Here is a 14,320-nt window from a genome sequence, read left to right on the forward strand (position 1 = left end):
TGTCAAATGTGCAACATGTTTTCTTTCCTTTTTTTTTTTTTTTTCTTAAATAAGAGCAAGACAAGCATGTAACCAAATGCAGTTCATATATAAATATATATATAGATATATATATAGAAACGATACAGTCATGACAACGCGTCTTCCCTTGTATGAGACAAACCCCCCTTTTTTGTGGTGGTGGTGGTGGTGGTGGTGGGCGGAAACAGCATGGAGCCACTCTGAGAGGTGTCACTCAGAGTGGACAGCTGTCTTTCTGTTTTTGTTTGTTTTTTTAAATAAAGATGTCAGAAAAAGGGCAAATGCAGATTATTTTCACTTAGTTCAGAGGGCATCATGTTGTCAAGGCAACAGCAGGGACAAATGTAATCGCCATACACCTAATAACTGACAATGCAACCCTGTCTCCTTTGATTTACGCCATTGCTATCCCTATCAAATTCTGTTTCATAGCAAATTTATCATGAAAACTGGGGGATTTAAAATAAAACAACAACAGTTGTTGCTCAACTATTGAATGCCTTACCCCAAATTATCACCGCTTGCATAAATAAATATAATTGTTTACCCTCGTGGTGCCAATTACCAGTGACAATTACCTTTACTATTATAGACACCGCCATGTATGTACATGGCACCTGTAAAGCCGACATTTACAATATGTTTTACAGCCACAAAAGTAAAAACTAAGTGGTTGCAATTAACTTGATAATGACTGTGTCATGACACGGTGATATGGCATCTGTAAAGCTGCCGTGTAATGTGGAGAGCTGCTGTATGCATATCAACCGACTTATGATGGCTTTTATACCAGTTAACCAATTTATTATTGGCTGTTGACATATGATGTGTGGACTGGACTGGACATGGCCTCAATGCAAAAAAATTGCCATTAATTGTGGCTGCAGGCGACCTCTTGGTTATTTGTTAACTGTCTGGTCAGGCACGTTTATCTACCTCGGCATGCACTTTAAAATGTTTGTATACGCTGGGTTGCACGTGTTTACAATGAACTTATCAGCGCTATAATTGCTGACTGAGCAGTTTGTTCCTTACCACTATTACACAATTGCTGCTGTCTTGTGCAATATACAGTGGGGCAAAAAAGTATTTAGTCAGCCACTGATTGTGCAAGTTCTTCCACTTAAAATGATGACAGAGGTCTGTAATTTTCATCATAGGTACACTTCAACAGTGAGAGACAGAATGTGGAAAAAAAATCCAGGAATTCACATTGTAGGAATTTTTAACAATTTATTTGTAAATTATGGTGGAAAATAAGTATTTGGTCAACCATCCAAAGCTCTCACTGATGGAAGGAGGTTTTGGCTCAAAATCTCACGATACATGGCCCCATTCATTCTTTCCTTAACACGGATCAATCGTCCTGTCCCCTTAGCAGAAAAACAGCCCCAAAGCATGATGTTTCCATCCCCATGCTTCACAGTAGGTATGGTGTTCTTGGGATGCAACTCAGTATTCTTCTTCCTGAGCAGGGTATCTGCAGGTTTCAGCAAGTCAAATTTAAGACTTTTTAAGACCTTTTTAATGCCACCTTGAATGAAATTTAAGACCGAAAAAAATATAAAAAAAATCTATAAATATAAGCGATGGTTGGGAATCCCACTGTACTACAACCTAAATGACAATCAGTCAAGTTTACTTTTTTTATGTTTATTAATAAACAAACTGATAAGCACCACTCTGCCAAACAGCTTATCAAAAATCTTGAGGGATCCAAAAACTTTGACATCTAAAACAAACAAACCAACACCAATGCCAGTAAAAACTTAATAACCGAGGTGAGGGTAAAAATAAATTACATTTGGTCAATAATAGTGCAATAATACTGCAAAACAGTATTATAACATCAACAACAAAACACTGAACACACACTCAAATGAGCCTCAGTTGACCTTTAGCTGGCTGTTCTCATTCACGAGTTCTGCCTCTATTTTTTTCAGCTCACTCATTTTTTCTTTGTATCTCTTGAAGAACTGAAATCACTCAATTTTACTCAAAGACGTGTCGTAACTTTACTCAAAAACGTGCCCCGAAAAAAAAAAAACTGGCCCGACAATTTAAGACCATTGAGTACTGAGTACTGAGTTTAAGACCATTTTAGGAATTTCTAATAAATGTAATACTTTTTAAGGCCTTAATTTTAGATACATGAATTTAAGACTTTTTAAGACTATTTAAGGATCCGCGGATACCCTGTTTGTACCAAAAAGTTCTATTTTAGTTTCATCTGACCACATGACATTCTCCCAATCCTCTGCTGTATCATCCATGTATCCATTTTGGTATAAATTCAACTCGTCGTGCTTGGAGGAGGAAGAATACTGAGTTGCATCCCAAGAACACCATACCTACTGTGAAGCATGGGGGTGGAAACATCATGCTTTTGGGCTGTTTTTCTTCTTCTTTTTTTCACATTCTGTCTCTCACAGTTGAAGTGTGCCTATGATAAAAATTACAGACCTCTGTCATCATTTTAAGTGGGCGAACTTGCACAATCGGTGGCTGACTAAATACTTTTTTTACCCCACTGTACTTGCTAATAATTGACCCTGTAGTTCAAAAGAGGTCGGTTTTCTTTTGCCACTTTAACATTAACACACCATGAAGGTGAACAAACACCCCAGCTTTAACAAGAGCATTTACAGTACCTGGTTTTAAATATTTTAGTTTGAATTCATGTAATGTGTATTGTGTAGGTTGACGTAATTCTTAAGGAGAAAAGGTTGCCTCTTTCGTGAAACACATTTCCATCATCTTAGATGGAAGAGTGCAAATTGGTGTTGTTGTGTTAAAGCAGACTGTCCTGACACTGTGTTCTAGCACCCAAGTATAGTAATATCAATAGGAGGACAGTTTGGGGCCTTTTGACGCACAAATACAGAGACATTACAAAGAAAAAGCACACTGCAGCTTCACCAACTGACAACAAAATGGGCACACGGCAAATTTCATGCCCTTTGAGACACTAGTGATTTAGGGCTATATAAGTAAACATTTATTGATTGATTGATTGATGTTAGCAGTCATTGGCAGGTCTGGATCGGCCTATGACTGCAGTCATTGTTACACAACTAAACTATGTATTGTTTAAAAGCAGTTTAGACATAACAGTGGAAGAATAAGCATCATTCATGTGGATAAAACCACTTTTAAGAGATGTGACCAGGACATCCATAGTCAACAAAAAAAAACCTAAACTGTCACATCCTGGAGTTTTTAGCAAAGATGCGCTATTTTTAGCACACGGCGTATGACGATGCATGAATATGCTTTGATTGTTTTATCTGAGAGCGTAATTAGCCAAAAGCAACACCGAGGTATGAGAGGGAGGATGCTGGGCTTGTTTCCAGCCGCCCTGTGGGGAAAGCCGAGCTGTCGAGCCTGCACCGTTTCATGTTTTTTGGGGTAATGAGTGAACGGTGTGGCCCGTAGGTCGCCCGTGCGGCCCAAAAAAAAAAAAACACGACGTAAAGTTCTAACTTCTTATGATGTGGGCAAAACCCTAAGCATGTCTTTAAAGGGGAACGTTATCACAATTTCAGAAGGGTTAAAACCAATAAAAATCAGTTCCCAGTGGCTTACTTTATTTTTCAAAGTTTTTTTCAAAATTTTACCCGTCCCGGAATATCCCGAAAAAAGGCTTTAAAGTGCCTGATTTTCGCTATCTGCGAAGCCACCGTCCATTTTCCTGTGACGTCATCCAGTGATGCCAATACAAACAACATGGGGGATAGCACAGCGAGATATAGCGACATTAGCTCGGATTCAGACTCGGATTTCAGCGGCTTGAGCGATTCAACAGATTACGCATGTATTGAAACGGATGCTTGGAGTATGGAGGCAGATAGCAAAAACGAAATTGAAGAAGAAACTGAAGCTATTGAGCGAATAGCTATTGACGCTATTCGGCCATGTCTGCCTTAGCATCGCCGGTAAAATGTGCAGACCAAACGATCGGGCCTTTCGCATTGACACGGGAAGAACTTAAATCCGTCGATTGGTAAGTGTTTGTTTGGCATTAAATGTGGGTGGAGGGAAACGCTGGATGCAAATACAGCTACACATGTATATACAACTAGCCTAAATAGCATGTTAGCATCGATTAGCTGGCAATCATGCCGCGACCAAATATGTCTGATTAGCACATAAGTCAATAACATCAACGAAACTCACCTTTGTGAGTTCATTGACTTTATCGTCGGAAATGCATCTGCTTTGAGTGTCGCAGGGTATCCATTCATCTCTGTTCCATGTTTGTCGTAGCATCTCCGGTAAAATGTGCGGACTAAACGAGGGACTTGACACTGGAGCAACTTAAATCCGTCGATTGGTAAGTGTTTGTTTGGCATTAAATGTGGGTGGAGGGAAAGGCTGGATGCAAATATAGCTACAAATGAGGCATAACGATGCAATATGTACATACAGCTAGCCTAAATAGCATGTTAGCATCGATTAGCATGCCGTGCTAATCGATGCACTTCTACGTAAATCAATTTGAATCCGTCCCTGATCGTGTTGTTACACCCTCCGACAACACACGGACGAAGCATGATGTCTCCAAGGTACCGGAAAACAGTCGAAAAAAACGGAAAATAACAGAGCTGATTTGAGTCGATGCGTGTAATGTGTTTGAGAAAATGGCGTTGACCACCTAGGTGACGTCACGTTTTGGCGTCATCGCTCCGAGAGCAAATAATAGAAAGGCGTTTAATCCGCCCAAATTCACCCATTTAGAGTTCGGAAATCGGTTAAAAAAATTATATGGTCTTTTTTCTGCAACATCAAGGTATATATTGACGCTTACATAGGTGTGGTGATAATGTTCCCCTTTAAAGTGATATATGTGATGTGAAACTTATGATATATGATATTAGCCTCGTAGGTGTCACTGTAATGCATCACTGGTTGCAATTTTCTGACATCAATCTTTGCCGTTTTCCCACCGATAAGACGAGGAGGCAGCAGTAAATTTCCTCTGAATAAAATATCTTTCAAATATTTTTCTTCGATGGTGCAAGGCTGTTGAAAGAGCATCATTGGGGGACAAGGCTAATAATCTCATCACAATGCAACATGCCCGTCCCCTTTAATGTGATATGCAATTAAATATTACATAGAATTTGAAGTGAATTATATTTATATAGCGCTTTTCTCTAGTGACCTAAAGCACTTTTACATAGTGAATCCCAATATCTAAGTTACATTTAAACCAGTGTGGCTGGCACTGGGAGCAGGTGGGTAAAGTGTCTTGCACAAGGACACAACGGTAGTGACTAGGATGACGGAAGTGGGGATCGAACCTGGAACCCTCAAGTTGCTGGCAATGCCACTCTACCAACCGAGCTATACTGCCCATTATTATATACTATACCCCCAAATGATTTCACACTAGTTCCCTTTAAGATTAAACCAAAGTCGATAATATGGGGGAAGAATATGTATTTGTATTTTTTTTAACATACATTACTTAAGTCGAAAAAAATGGACAAATATGTAATACAAGGAATATCTATTTATATTTTTTTAATATACATTACTTAAGTCGAAAAAAAATGGAAAAATATGTAATACGAGGGAATATCTATTTATATATTTTTTTTAATATACATTACTTAAGTCGGAAAAAATGGAAAAATATTTAATACAAGGGAATAATATCTATTTGTATTTTTTTCAATACACATTACTTAAGTCGAAAAAAATAGAAAACTATGCCCAAACACAAGCAAAAATGTGTTACACAACGGTTAACTTATTTTTACACTTGAAAGGCAAGTAAGACATACAAATTACAAAATATTTAATACAAGGGAAGAATATATATTTGTATTTTTTTTAATATACATTACTTAACTCGACAAAAATGGAAAACTATGCCCAAACACAAGCAAAAATGTGCCACACAACGGTTAAATTATTTTTACACTTGAAAGGCAGGTAAGACATATACTTTCAGGAATATTTATACTCATCTATGTACCAGTAATTATATTGTTTATAAAGTTTTTCAGTTAATATTTCAACTTTTCAAGACAACTGCAAATCTCCTCTTCTGCCAGGAACGGTGTGTCATTGTTTTGAATTAATTATGCAATGGTTTCTTTGTTATACCCTTACACAAAAATAGTAAAAAGTGCAACATTTGAAGTCAAATTAGTAACAATAGTTTTTCTTTAGGTTTAGATAGATAGATAGATAGATAGATAGATAGATAGACAGATAGACAGATAGACAGATAGACAGATAGACAGATAGACAGATAGATAGATAGATAGATAGATAGATAGATAGATAGATAGATAGATAGTACTTTATTGATTCCTTCAGGAGAGTTCCTTCAGGAAAATTAAAATTAAAATTATACCACGGGTAGAAGAAGGCCGCCGCTGGTAAAATTTGGGCCCAAAGCAGAATTTTATTTTGAGGCTCCATTAACCCCGTTACAACATTTTTCACACTTTATTTATTTGGTACGATTTTCTACTTTTTAAAGAATGTCATTTTAATTTGATGCGAACTTTGTATTAAAACACATTTATAGGAAACAAATTGTTCAATAACTTATTTTCAGTGCAAAATAACAATTTTTAACCTTCCTGATACATCACTGATCAGGATTTGAGCCCACTACGCCCGTTTATTAGCCCAGCACTACCACTTCTCACCACCGGGGACAAAGGCCATTATATTTTTATCTTTAATGGAGCAGGGGGTTGGGGGGATAGGAATACATTTGGGGTCAAATTTCAAAATGAAGCGCCCTGTCATTTTACATGCGCGTATTCATGCAAAACAGTTCTATGCACAACGCGTACTCTCCATGTTTAACTTATTTGTACACTTGCATGACAGTTAATGATTTATAAAAAGCACAAGTCGACTTGTCTTCGGCAACGTTCCCGTATTTCAAAGGTGTCCAAACTTTTTCCACTTAGGGCCGCAGACTGAAAAATCAAAGCAAGCGGTGGTCATTTTGAATTTTTTTTATTTTAAAAAACAATATAATATATGCATAACCAATATACATTTAGGCCTCCACTCAGGCTTGATCCCGGGACCCCAAAGGGTTTTGGTCAAAAAAATATTAAAAATGTGTCATCATTCATTATTATTTTGTTTTATTATTATTCAGGTTTTAAATCTCCAGAACAACATTAAGTCCATCTGTCAATATAATGATTTTAAAGTTTTAAGTTGTATGCTCTTTTTTTTAAAAGAAAACCCTGTTTTTTGATGGAAAAAAAACGCAAAATATGCAATATTATCACCCAATATTTTTTCAAGTGGAATATTTGAGATTATATAACAATTGGAGCATTAAAAAGGTCAATAACTCATAACACCATTGATTTTAATTCATTATTATTTTTTGAGCAACGGCACTTAAAAACAAATCACACTAAAATTATTGGGGATCCAAAAGGGTCCTACTCATTAAAGTGTTAAAAAAATAAATCATACATTTTTTTACTTTTAACACAATAATCTCGAGATCGACTTCCGATCTATCCGTCATTTATAAGTTTTATTGTTGTTTATGTTTTTTGTTTGTTCATTTTAGGCCCTTCTTTAAAAAAACAGCACCGTTGTTTTATATGGCAAACACAAAACATGTAACATTTTCCCCAAAAAATATCTCAAAGTGGAAAATTTAACGTGACTGGAGCCTTGAATAGGTCAATAATTCATAATGACATTGATTTTGATTCATTATTATTTTTTAAAGAAAGAAACAGCCTGCATGGCAGCTTTGTGTTATTAGAGTAAACATTGCAACATTTTCTTGTTACATTTCACCCGTTTGCTTCTAATTTTGACGCTTAAAAAATTTTTCAATCGTATTTTTAAAATGTGCCGTGGGGCCGTTAAAAAATTACCTGCAGGCCGCAAATGGCCCCCGGGCCGCACTTTGGACACCCCTGCCTTATTTGATCCGTGTCCGTCACGCAACAAAAATGTATTCTATTTTATTATACAGTGTGAACTTCAATTCAGTATACTACCATTTTTATATACAGTTATAAAGCTACTTTTACACTTGTACAATATTCAGTAATGTAAAATGCTGTTTAGAACTTTTATAATTAATGTATTTTATGATGGGAACAGCTTGACCCTGGAACAAACTAACGTAAATTCCGGACTTTTTTCCTACGCTTTTGAACCTGCGGCTTTTAAAATGGTGCGGCTATTTTTTATTTTTCACTGACCATTATGCAAATAGTTTTCATAAAACACATGAAACGACACTTAAATTATGTGTTATTGTTTGCGCAGTGGTGCCATCTGTAGGACGAGTTTGCTTACTGCAGGTACTGTAAGGTTAATGTCTACAGCAGTGGTTCTTAACCTGGGTTCGATCGAAACCCTAGGGCAGGGGTGCCCATTACGTCGATCGCGAGCTACCAGTCGACCGCTGGGGGTGTGTCAGTCGATCTCCAGCCAGGCTTTTTAAAAAAATAGACCTAAAAATTAGTGATCATCAATCTTCACCAAGACGTCACTTAAATGACATTCACGGTACCGGAGGGTCTTGTGAGATGACGCTGGCTGCTGCAAGATCATTATTATTAAAAATGACCGAGAGGAAGGCGAGAAACACTTTTTATTTCAACAGACTCTCGCGCCGTACCTTCCGTCAAAACTCTAAAGGCCAACTGCACATTTCCTATCTTCACAATAAAAGCCCTGCTTCATGCTGCCTGCGCTAACTAAATACAGTGTCTCGGAAAACTGGCGTGCACAAGCGATCCCTCAGAAAGCTGGCGTGCACATCACTTGTGCACGCCAGCTTTCCGAGACTCTTATTTTGTTAGCGCAGGCAGCATGAAGCAGGGCTTTTATTGTGAAGATAGGAAATGTGCAGTCGGCCTTTAGAGTTTTGACGGAAGGGACGGCGCGAAAGTCTGTTGAAATAAAAAGTGTTTCTCGCCTTCCTCTCTGTCATTTTTTCATAATAATGAACTGGCAGCAGCCAGCGTCATCTCACAAGACCCTCGGGTGCCGTGAATGTCAATCAAGCAAGCTACGGAATTTGCCGCCAATGTTTTTCTTGTAAAGTGTATGGAAGCTGGATGAATTAGATGCCAAAAACCAACCACTTTCATGTGGTATTGTACAGAAAGGACAACTTTTTTTCTCCTCCATTTGAAAATGTGGGCGTTATCATCATTACTGTCTGATTCCAATCAATGCAAGTCATCAGAATCAGGTAATACACCAACTTATATTCTTGTCTTCGTGAAAGAAAGACATCTATATGTGTTACACGTGCTTGTATTATCATTAAACACATTTAACTTGTTTACAAAAATGTCTCTTTCATAAATAAATAAATATAAATGATATATATGAATGAGGTAGATCCCCTCGAGTTGGTCAATTTAAAAGTAGCTCGTCTGCAGAAAAAGTGTGGGCACCCCTGCCCTAGGGGTTCGGTGAATCGGCCTCAGAGGTCAAGACACACCCGACTCATCGTGTAAATAAAAACTTCTCCCTATCTGCGTATTATGGCTACCCCCAAACAATGTTCCCTCTAATTTTTCCATCTGATTTGCAGTTGTGTCATTTGTTGTGGTTCATGCCCAGTTCATTTTGTGCACCAGTTAAAAACATATAACATTGTCTTGAATTTGAAAAAAATATATACAGTATATACCGTATATATTTTTTTTACTAAAGAAGGGGTTCGGTCAAAGCTCATATGAAACTGGCGGGGTTTCATACCTCCAACAAGGTTAAGAACCACTGGTCTACATTATTTTCTTCCGTTTAGAGCTTTCAACTGGAAGTATAAGTGCCGTTCCATCTTCTAGTCGTCCCTGGCGCTTCGATTCTTTTGAATTCTTCATTCAACACCCCAAGCAAAGTTTGTAAGTTTAAGAATATAACTAAAACAATTCTTGCTGACTGAAGCTTCCCATGTGTGATGTCTGTAGAAGTATTTTCATGCATATTTGTACGCTCAATTGTAATGTAATCAAGCGTCATTTACGAGTGTCTGTAATATTAACTTACAATGGCATTCTTTTTGTATTGTTTCAGTTTCGTAAATTCACCAAAACATCCCCTTGAAGGTATTGAGTCTGCTAAGTTGATTGGAAAGCTAGCTTCCACAGCTAATGGGTTAATGACGATGGTAACTGTTTTGTTTGATAAGCCATTTTACTGCCCTGTTACAGACACCGTTTAAAAAACAATTAAGGTATTTAAATAAACATTTACAAAATATTTCTGTGATTTCAGAATGTAAATATCTGCAGCATACATTCTGGTGCGGCTCATATATGAAAAATAGATTTATTCTAAAATTTAGAGGATGCGGCTTTAGTGGTAGTCCGGAAAATGCAGTAATTCAATTGACATGATTTCCTTTGGGGGTCACCTTGACTTGTGGTGGTTTTTTTGGTTGCACTGTACTGACGGCAGACTACAAACGTGGCAGCCAATCAAAACATACCTCAATGTAGACATGGAAAGTGAGATTGCCCAGTTTATTTCATACATGTGCCCCTTTTTAATGGCCGACTTTTACAGATCTTACGCTATTATTGACACTAAGGAAGCACAGGCTCTAACTGGGTGACTATAAAAGGTCTGACTTCCTGTTTCCTGTCGCTGATTTTTAGAGCCTTCTGATAACGGGGTGGGGTGCTGCTCATACCCAGGAGTGCAGATGAGTGGGAAGAGGGCCACACACACATGCATGTGAGGTTCCATCCACTCGCTGGCGTCCATCGGGGGTGCGGGGTCAACACGGGGAGGCGACCCGACTCCCTCCAGGACAGCGGCATGCACTGCCTCCCCAGTTAATCCAACCATAAAGACGCTACTTTGGTTCTTTAGAAGGATTAAGGCTGGTTCCAACACGTTTCTTCGTTGATTAGGACAAAGAAAATGATAGCATACAGGTCATGCGGCACAAGATGGCAGACACGATGCTTTTCATGAGGGAAGACGGCAAACAGTGTGATCAGACGAGACGACACAAGGCACGATGACAGGCAAAGGTCCGACAGAAGTCAAAGGGGCCGCGGGTTCTTACCGATGCGATCCAACCGGTCGATGGCCACCGTCTCGAAAGCCCGCCGCATCATGGGGTACTCTTCCAGCACCTCGTTGAAATGGTCGACGGACAGCGAGAAGAGTCGGCAGTAGGTGTCCGCCCGCACGCTGGCTGTTCGTCTGCCTTTGGTGAGCAGGCAGATCTCTGCGGAGGGGACAAAGTGGAATCAAGTTAGGTTTTATAAAGTATTTCGGATTCTGACATTAAAGAACGTCACGTTTACACCTGCGCAATGAAACACGTCCGTAAAGAAGTTGGAAGAACCAGAGCTTAATTAATCTCACTCCTTCTTCGTGTGTGTCAGACATTTCTATTACTTCACACCTTGTTTACAAAAAAAAACAGGGAAGAAGAGTAAGGAAAGGAAAAATTGCTTCAAGATTTCTCTGTCTATCCATCCATCTTCTACCGTTTGTCGCTTTTGGGGTGGAGCCTATCTCTGTCATGTCTTGTTGATCATGTCTTGTTTGGCTATGTTCTGTTGACCTTTGGACTCTTTAAGTTCCTGTTTTTTCACTCCCTGTTTTGTCACCATGACGACCAACGAGTTCACCTGTCCTCACGACTCACGCACCTGATTCACTTGAACCCCCGCACCTGTTTTCAATCACCACATCAATATTTAAGCCTGTCATTTTCTGTTGGTCGGCCTGGCGTCATTGTGTTTGTTCCATGCTCCGTTCTTGTTTCATGCCAAAGTTCATGCTGTTCTTTTCTAGTGACAGTAAGTCTTGTTTACGTTATGTTCATAGTTTATGTTAAAGTGTTAGTTTTGTTTCTTCAGCCAAGTTCTGCCTCCGCTGTGAGTGCTTTTTGTTTGTACCTTTTTTAGTTGAAATTAAAAATCATGTCCCGCCTGGGTAGTCCGTCTGCCTTCCTGGAAGAATGACCTCTCAGCAAGCTGCGACCCCCCCATCTTGACAATCTCAACTGCATTCTGGCGTAAGGGTGGGTAAACCCTGGACAAGTCACCGCCTCATCACAGGGCCAACACAGATAGACAGACAACAAAGTCCACACAGAAAGATCCCGAGCCCAGGATTCAACCCAGGACTACTCAGGACCTTTGTATTGTGAGGCATATGCACTAACCCCTCTTTCACCGTGCTCTAATGTAAGTAAATTAATAAAAATAAGAATTATATTTAAATGATGATAGGATGGGGCTTCACGGTGGTACTCCGGCTTCCTCCCACCTCCAAAGACATGCACCTGGGGATAGGTTCATTGGCAATACTAAATGGTCCCTAGTGTGTGAATGTGAGTGTGAATGTTGTCTGTCTATCTGTGTTGGGCCTCCGATGACGTGGCGACTTGTCCCGGGTGTACCCTGCCTTCCGCCCAATTGTAGCTGAGATAGACACCAGCGCCCCCCGCGGCCCCAAAGGGAATAAGCGGTAGGAAATGGATGGATGATAGAATAGGGTCGGATCAACTTTATGTATCCAACAATAGGGAAAGGCTGTTGTTTCTGTGAGGATTTTACATACAGTAAAATTAAAAACACAAAAGTTAAATGTGATAAAAACAATGACAATTAAATACAGTTGATGATAATAACCATCTCTGCCCATAAATGTATACATAGTAGAGATGTCCGATAATGGCTTTTTTGCCGATATCCGATATTGTCCATCCATCCATATTCTACCGCTTGTCCCTTTTTGGAGTCGCGGGGGGTGCTGGAGCCTATCTCAGCTGCATTCGGGCGGAAGGTGGTGCACACCCTGGACAAGTCGCCACCTCATCGCAATATTCCGATATTGTCCAACTCTTAATTACCGATTCTGATATCAACCGATACCGATATATACAGTGGTGGAATTAACACATTATTATGCCTAGTTTTGTTGTGATGCCAACAAGGTTTTCTAAAACAAATCAACTTAATTTATGGAAGAAAAAAAATGCCAACATGGCACTGCCATAGTCACAAAGTGCATTATTTTTTTAACATGCCTCAAAACAGCAGCTTGGAATTTGGAGGTTGAGGTGGGCGGGGTTGGGGAGGTGGGGGGGTTAAGGTGAAGGGGGCTTAGATGCAGCTGCACGGCCATGGAAACCCATTCCATGAAGCTCTCTGCGTACGGTACGTGGGCTAATTGGAAGGTCACATGAAGTTTGGAGCTCTGTAGCAACTGACTGTGCAGAAAGTCTTTGCACTATGCGCTTCAGCATCCGCTGACCCCTCTCTGTCAGTTTACGTGGCCTACTACTTGGTGGCTCACTTGCTTTTGTTCACAAACTCTTCTCTTTTCTTAAAATAACATTGACTTTGGGATAGGGATGTAACGGTACGTGTATTTGTATTGAACTGTTTCGGTACGGGGGTTTCGGCTCGGTTCGGAGGTGTACCGAACGAGTTTCCACACGGACATATTAAGTGGTGTACGGCACGTTGTGTAAACAATGCACACTAAGGCACAACACACGGCATGTTAGCAGCGACCGGGCTACGATAGACTGACCATACCTCCTCTTTTCACCGGGGCTGTCCGGGTGGAGTTTCTTAAATGCCTCAAATGTCCAACATTTTAAGTTAGAGTTGCGTGTATTTTCAATGTACTTACAGGTCTAACAAGGGGTTAAAAACTAAACAGATTGTGCACGCAGCAGCATTCGTGAGGGAGGGGCAGAGACAGAGAGAGCGAGAGAGTTATGATAAATGCGCATGCGTCTCCAGGCTCTGCTTTTTATCCATAGATTTATCAGATTTAATTTTTTATTATGTATAGTAGGGGTGTCAAAATTCAATCAATCAATCAATGTTTATTTATATAACCCTAAATCACAAGTATCTCAAAGGGCTGCACAAACCACAACGACATCCCCGGTAGAGCCCACATAAGGGCAAGGAAAAACTCACCCCAGTGGGACGTCTGTGACAGTGACAATGATGACTATGAGAAACCGTGGAGAGGACCGCATATGTGGGCAACCCCCCGAGGGGACCGAAAGCAATGGACGTCGAGCGGGTCTAACATGCATAGTGGATCCAACACAGGGGTGCCCATTACGTCGATCGCGATCGACTGGTCGATCTCGGAGGGTGTGTCAGTCGTTCTCAAGCCAGGCATTAAAAAAATATACATAAAAATGAGCAATCATCAATCATACCAAGACTTCACTTTCGTCAGTTGTTTGACATTCTCGGCACCCGAGGATCTTGTGAGATGATGCTGGCTGCAGCAAGCTCATATTTAAGAAAAAAATCACTAACAGGGCGGACGC

General features: G+C 39.8%; 1 protein-coding gene across 1 annotated transcript in view; it reads right to left on the bottom strand.

Moving 5' to 3' along the window:
• Window positions 1-14,320, bottom strand: part of LOC133536203 (potassium/sodium hyperpolarization-activated cyclic nucleotide-gated channel 1) — a 284,495-nt gene that overhangs the window by 12,868 nt on the left and 257,307 nt on the right. The window contains exon 7 of the mRNA XM_061876534.1: window positions 11,069-11,233. Within this exon, the coding sequence (XP_061732518.1) occupies window positions 11,069-11,233 (165 nt within the window). The remainder of the gene's footprint in view (window positions 1-11,068; window positions 11,234-14,320) is intronic.

This window comes from Nerophis ophidion, linkage group LG17 (genome assembly GCF_033978795.1).
Source record: "Nerophis ophidion isolate RoL-2023_Sa linkage group LG17, RoL_Noph_v1.0, whole genome shotgun sequence".
NCBI lineage: Eukaryota > Metazoa > Chordata > Actinopteri > Syngnathiformes > Syngnathidae > Nerophis > Nerophis ophidion.